Source organism: Stegostoma tigrinum, chromosome 3, assembly GCF_030684315.1.
Source record: "Stegostoma tigrinum isolate sSteTig4 chromosome 3, sSteTig4.hap1, whole genome shotgun sequence".
NCBI classification, from domain to species: domain Eukaryota; kingdom Metazoa; phylum Chordata; class Chondrichthyes; order Orectolobiformes; family Stegostomatidae; genus Stegostoma; species Stegostoma tigrinum.
The window spans coordinates 106,160,320-106,167,647 of record NC_081356.1 but is presented as its reverse complement, the minus strand read 5'-3'; the positions used below and the strand labels follow the sequence as shown (position 1 = coordinate 106,167,647).

Here is a 7,328-nt window from a genome sequence, read left to right as displayed (position 1 = left end):
GAGGCTTGGAGACCGCTTTGCAGAACACCTCTGCTCAGTTCGCAACAAACAACTGCACCTCCCAGTCGCAAACCATTTCCACTCCCCCTCCCATTCTCTAGATGACATGTCCATCATGGGCCTCCTGCACTGCCACAATGATGCCACCCGAAGGTTGCAGGAACAGCAACTCATATTCCGCCTGGGAACCCTGCAGCCTAATGGTATCAATGTGGACTTCACCAGTTTCAAAATCTCCCCTTCCCCTACTGCATCCCTAAACCAGCCCAGTTCGTCCCCTCCCCCCACTGCACCACACAACCAGCCCAGCTCTTCCCCCCAACCCACTGCATCCCAAAACCAGTCCAACCTGTCTCTGCCTCCCTAACCGGTTCTTCCTCTCACCCATCCCTTCCTCCCACCCCAAGCCGCACCCCCATCTACCTACTAACCTCATCCCACCTCCTTGACCTGTCCGTCTTCCCTGGACTGACCTATCCCCTCCCTACCTCCCCACCTATACTCTCTCCACCTATCCTCTTTACTCTCCATCTTCGGTCCGCCTCCCACTCTCTCCCTATTTATTCCAGTTCCCTCTCCCCATCCCCCTCTCTGATGAAGGGTCTAGGCCCGAAACGTCAGCTTTTGTGCTCCTGAGATGCTGCTTGGCCTGCTGTGTTCATCCAGCCTCACATTTTATTATCTTGGACAGACAAAGGAGTTGCTAACGATCATGCTGGGAGGGTGAATAGTTGTTAATGGGGACTGTTGGTAACTAACTACAGGGGGTGTGTAATGGCAGGTTATGTAGTCACAAGGCCTGGTGTGTGGGGTGAGGTGGCTAGGGCATGGGAGAGTTTAGGCCCTAAAATTATTGACCTCAATATTGAGTCCGGAGGGCTGTAGGGTCCCCAAGCAGAAAATGAGGTGTTGTTCCTCCAGCTTGCGTTGGGCTTCATTGGAACACCGCAGCAAGCCAGAGACAGAGATGTTGGCCGGGGAGCAGGGTGCTGCTTAGAAGTGGCAGGCAACAGGTAGTTCAGGGTCTTTTTTGCGAGCAGAACGTGAATGTTCTGTGAAGCGGTTACCAAGTTTATGCTTCATTTCCCCAATGTAGAGGAGTCCACATGGTGAGCAGCAAATGCAGTAGACTAGATTCTGGGAAGTGCAGGTGAAGTGCTGCTTCACCTGGAAGGTATGTTTGGACCCTTGGATAGTGGAAAGCTAAGAGGTAAATGGGCAGGTGTTGTACCTTCGTCTGTTACAGGGGAAGGTGCCGGGGGGTGAAGGAAGTGTGGACCAGGGTGTCCTGGAGGGAACGGTCCCAGCATAAGGCGGACAAGGGAGGGTTTGGGAATGTGTGTCTGGGTGGCATCTTGCTGGAGGTGGCAGAAATGGCATCTGATGACCAAAATTTGAAAAAATTTAAGAACTTATGGAGGTCATTCCAGAGCTCAGACTTAGACACCTCAAGACATGGCCACCAATGGTAAAGCAATTAAGATTGCAGCAGACCAGGGACTGATCTCCAATACAAAGTCACCTCCAAACCAGAATGAGGTACCATTCTTTATAAAAGGAACAAACTCAAACAAATTGCCCTGTTGGTTTGTATAGTACTAAATCAAAGCTGAAGAGTGTAGAGATGTTGACGGAAAAAGAAGATACCGTTCTGGAAATGGTGATCAGTTGTTGAAGGGTCTTCTTGCGCAGGATTACAAATTTAGTGATTTCCTGCCCTGCTACTTGAAAAGTGTGCAGAAAATGGACTAGCATCAATCATGGTAGATCTGCAACTATTTAATGCTCCATTAAACATTAATTGGCTGGCTAAAAGACTTACACTCCTCACTCAGAAGGACGTCTGGCCCGAGTTACGTGTTCAGTTGCACCATGAGGAAGGGATCTGTAAACGTTTTGACTAAATGTTTGATGAATGGTAAACATCTAAAAATCACATTATCGTATTTTCCCTTTGATGTTGATTAACACACTGTATACTTCCAACATTTAGCGTTTTGGACCAGATTTTCATGATGACAGAGAACATGGTGCAAGTGGCGACAGATCAGAAGTCCTGCACCCACAGAACTTTCCACATTCATCTTCGCAGGTGCATTTCAGAGGCAGCTGACCATTTCATTCATCTGCTGGGATGGTAGAGAAGGGAAGGCGAAGGAAAGGCGAAGGAAAGGCAAAGGAAAGGCATAGTTAGAGGGCATGAGTTGGCACATTGTCGGAGGTTAGCATACAGGCTGTAAAAAGCCATGGGTTAGCAAAGGGTGTGGGTACATAGACAGATTGGCATTGAGGTTTTAAGAAGTCATTGAAGGATACAAGGACAAAGGGGGTATGAAGGGTGATGATTTTGATTTCACTAATTTCATCATAATATTTACACAATGCCAATAGCGGGTGTTGCACCCAGCCTGTATCTGCAGCCTCCGCTTTCATTCCCAGGTTGCTTGGCCTGCCTTTTAGGGAACCTCACCCTCTCTAGAATGAAAATATAACTTACGAGGCCACTTATTCCTGGGTAGGATTCATAGAGCTGTGAAATGTATCACCTTTGTGTTCCCAAACCAGGAACAAAAAAAAATCAGGGCTGCAGTTTTGGATTTCCTGCACACAAAGGTTTCTCTTTATATCTGAAAGCCCATGACACCGTGCAGTGTACTACAAACAGGTTTATTAAATGTGAAATTTGCTATGTAACATGGCGCCTATGCCATTATTTGGAACATGATGTGAATTGGTCATCTCAACCAAAGGAGAAGACTCCCCCTCTGCCTTGGCTTTTTTCCTCAATAATTTGTTGGCATGGGCTGCGCTCAACTCTCCAAAAGACTGGCCATCAATTTAGTTTGGGGATCACTTTGTGAAACAAATGATTCCTGGAGACCTGCAAGTATTTCCAGTTCAGTCTGAGTGCTCTAACCAAAGGCATGTTCCAAGTATTCTTCAGCTGCAACAGGAGTGAAACCAAAGCAATTGGCATTATTTTGAACCACAGGCTATTCTTTGAGCCAACTGAGCCAAATGGCCTCACCTGTGTGTACACATGGGACAAATTCAATTTCAGACTTCTATTGAGGGCATGGTAGATCAGTGCAGGTCCTGGCCCATTGCATAAAGCAAAAAAGGCAACCAAATATGGTAAATTTTAACAGATATTTGACAAAAATATTTTCAGGTAGCCTTCATCTGATAACTTCAGAAAAGCTAATCAAAGTAACAATGCACCACATGGTGCAGATTGAAAGAGATTTGCAGCTAATGGGAATGAATGAGGAAGTATGTTTTTTTTAAATTATTACGAATAAGATAAATCTACACTTTCTTCACCCCCCCCCTGCCAAAAAGGAAAGTGATAGCTTCAGACACCAGAGAAAAGAATTTCTTCCATACACTGGACATATATATGGAACCACAAATCTTCAGCTGCCATAGTTTGTCAGTATTTGATCTGGAGTGTGAACTGCTTGCAGAGTTAAAACTACCTGCTTTAGTTCGACATTGTAAATGAACTTAGGTCCCAAAAATCAAAAATTGAGTTATGCATTATGTTGACACCAACTGTAAATTATAACATAAAACGAATGATCGCTCTCAGTGACAATAAAGCAAAATGATTTTAAAAATCAGAATATACTTAAACAAAAAACTTCATGCTGATACACAAAGTCACAAAATGAGCAGAAGTCATCACAAAGAGATGCATGCTGGTGTTTCACTTTGGAAGAAAAAGCCAACAGAATTCTAACTCTTTAGGAAGATTTATTTTACACAATTTGAAAGGCAGACAACCATTGAAAAATCAACGTCATCAAATAAGATTCCAATATTTTGGTTTAAAATATTAGCTATAAATAGCCATCACTATGGGGACAGAGCACTTTACATACAAAAGGCACAAAAGTGTTGATTTGAACTGACGTACATAAAATCAATCACTAGAGCCAAATCATTACTTGAATACCACTCTACAGGTAGTACACATTGGCTGGAAATATATTTTTGGCCGTTAGGCAGTAGTGCATATTTATTATCTTGTAATGTATAAATCATAAAATATCATCTTTTTACATTGAACATTTTAATGGAATGTTTCATAACGGGAATTGTACACTGCATTTAAAGCCAACTATTTAAATAAAATGATTAATTTTAATTATTCTTAAACTAAGTAAGCAACATGAAAACACTTGTGCTTGGAGGTCAGATCAATGCTGCTTTGCTCCAGTTACGTAGAAAGTAAAGCCATTGTTCTATTGCTTTTATTTTGAAGATCAATAGTCAAAATTATAGGGTTCAGGATGATGGCTTCTAAATCACAACTAAAACATTTCATGAATAAAGACCAACATTTCTAGTGCTTCTGCAACCTGCTCAGTTACACCAGCTTGTAGAGCTATGTCTATACCGATAACAGAAAGGTGAAGTGTCAGATTAGAAGATGATCACCAAAAGGTTGCAGAATTTAATCTGTGCCTGTTTTCTTTAAGCTTTTATTATTGGGTAATCACAAACAAATTTTCTAACAAGCATGTAACAAATGGGAGCATCAAGTAACATGTGGTTAGAATACACAGTCGTAAGGAGTTATTGCTGTGAAAGATCCATGGACTTAATTGCTAGCTAAGCAAGTTTATTGTTATCAACACAAATGAATTTTGTGGCAGTCAGATGGTTCATTCAGTTCAGTGGACAGCATTCTGTAGCAGTGTGTGATGCACAGCTCAATTGTAAGTATTGCTTTCTTCCTGTGTACGCAGCATATTTAGATTTCAACTTAAGACCTGAGTTATTCTGACAGAACCTGTTTTCCTGAAGTTGAATTTCTCTGTAATAAAGCTTTTTTTTTGTCTGTGATACATCTGAAAAGTAAAAATTATGAGCAATGGATTTTGGATGTGTTGTAAATATGCATGTATGGTTATGTGAATTGAGAGATCTCTGGTATTGTCACTCAGTAAATGCACACTTGAATAATCAGGCATGAAAAATGTCAGTGTAAAAGATTCTGGATATAGCTTTACATCTTGTATCACATGGAGTCTCAATCTGATTTAAGGCATTTCCTTGAATATGAAAAGAAAAGAACTGTGGATGCTTGAAATCTGCAAGATAAATAGAAATTCCTCAAAAAAAAACTCAATGGATCCGGCAGTTCTGTGACGAGAAAGCAGTGAGTGTGTTTTGGACACAAAACATTAACTCTGCTTTCTCTCCAAAGGTGCTGCCAGACCTGCTGAGTTTTCCAGCAATTTCTGTTTTTGTCCTTGAATATGAACCTTGTCAAAACAAAACCAAACTTGAAATACTCTTTAGACCATTAGAGGCAAGAAGGCAATTTGCAGAGACTCGTAGCTACAGGCAAAGCAACAGGCAGAAGCGAAAGGCAATTTTGTACTTAACCAAAATCATCACAGAATTTAAGTGGCACTTTTCTGCTCATTCTGTGTTCATAATTTTCACAGCCCATTTTTACAGCTTCTTCCTTGATTGTTGGAAAAAGCCATTTGACAGGCAGCAGGTCCACAACTCAACCATGATTATGATGGGAGAAAGTGGTTTGTGATTATGTTGAAATCTCTAAGGAATATATTAAACCATCAACCGGTGAAGGTACAATGCATCTGGATTCCGTGACTCTTACACTAGGGAAGAGTATTTTAAACTGGGGTTCCTGTATTTATTACCTTTTGAAAAATATAATTAAGTGCAGTGTCAAATAAAACAAGTAACTCAAACAGAAAATCATCCATATGCACCCATTTTCTTACACAATATTCTTCAGTATCAACTTTTAAAATTAGAAATCAAAGCTGAGAACTGTTGGTAATACCAAGGCAGGTTGGTTCTAATTCAGAAAGTACAACAGCAGAAATCAATTTTGGTCCAATACTGTGATGTGTTTTCCTTTTTAAAAAAAAAGCAATACAGTGGATATTTTAAATATCTTTGTGACTCTGCTATTGACTGAACTTAATATTTGTTGAATTAATGAATAGGAAAGAATTTAATGTGTATTTGACAGTCAGAATTGCTAGTGTGAATGGTTCATTTTCCATAGAACTTTTTATTTAGTAGGAAAACTAGCAGATTTACGTTAACTTTCGCCTTGCCAAACATCTTCATGACAGCCACACCTTCATACTGTAGCTCCAGTAGGTCCTGTGAAAATGAAATGTGTTTATTAAGTCCTTTTATTTTGCAAATCCAAAATGCCAGGTTGTCCATTGCAATAACTGAACAAATTAATAGAGCAAAACAAGTGCAGCTTGTGACAGCTATAATTTAAGCACTGTGCAATCAACATCATATTACAGAGGGACATATTCTTTATATTTGAAATGTTATGGAGCTTGGTCAGCATTTATTACCCATACCTAATTGCCTAGATGGCAGTTAACAGTCAGCCAACTTGCCGTGAGACATGTAGGCCAGACCAAGTAAGTACAACAGATTTCCTTTCCGAAAGGACATCCAGATGGATTTTTCCTGATAATGGTTTTATGGCCATCATTAAACTTGTAATTCCAGACATTTTTTAAAACAAAAAGTGACTTCAAATTCCACCAATGCAGGGTTCAAACTTCGGCCCCCAGAATATACGTCATTAGGCCATTGCCTCCCTAGTTAGGTTTAAAAGAAAATTACATGGCATTCATCTGGAATTCTCTGGTTTATGAACTGAAATCTTTTTAAGAAAAGAATTCATAAGGAGAAGGAATTCTCATTTTTTTAAGGTTACGCTGAACTAATAAACTTGACCTAAGAAAAGACAGAGCTTGATAATAATCTACACTCATTTAAATTTCCTCAACAGAATAGCATGTATCAAAAGTTTCCCGAACCCTTTGCCGAACTGTTTAAAAGAGAGATTAACAGAGGCATCTCTTTTACATTATGCTTAGTAAACAGACAAGTAGACCTTTGAGAAGTCAATTAACCTTTTGCAATGAAATAACATTCAAGCAGCACCTGAGGTTCCAGAATAGCTTCCCAGTACTATCCTTCTTGTTTCCCTTCTCCGGTATCCATTATTCAGGAATAGCTGGAGTGGGAGAGTTGTGCTTGCCATGGCAAATCTATGGGCGTGGTGCTGTGGCATAACCTCCAAACACTCAGTGTTTTTTTAAATACTGTCTTTGGACTTCTAAAAAAATTCTGCAGATCTAACGAGGTAAGATTTTGAAATTAGGCTATTTCTGCTACAATGGCACAGGCCCTTGATACTTAACTACCGTTGATCTGGTATCACTGTTAAATATTGAATCAGCAGTTTAGATATGTTTATAATTTCCCCATTTTTGAATCTTAAACAGCAAATGTTTATTGTATAA

At 40.2% G+C, this 7,328-nt stretch overlaps 1 protein-coding gene across 3 annotated transcripts in view; it reads right to left on the bottom strand.

Moving 5' to 3' along the window:
• Positions 1-3,750: 3,750 nt before the first annotated feature.
• The window catches only part of iqgap2 (IQ motif containing GTPase activating protein 2), a 328,015-nt gene continuing 324,437 nt past the window's right edge, over positions 3,751-7,328 (bottom strand). For all 3 annotated transcript variants that reach the window (XM_048527158.2, XM_048527159.2, XM_059644808.1), the window contains one exon: positions 3,751-6,156. In XM_048527158.2, the coding sequence (XP_048383115.1) occupies positions 6,043-6,156 (114 nt within the window). In that variant the 3' untranslated portion in view covers positions 3,751-6,042. The remainder of the gene's footprint in view (positions 6,157-7,328) is intronic.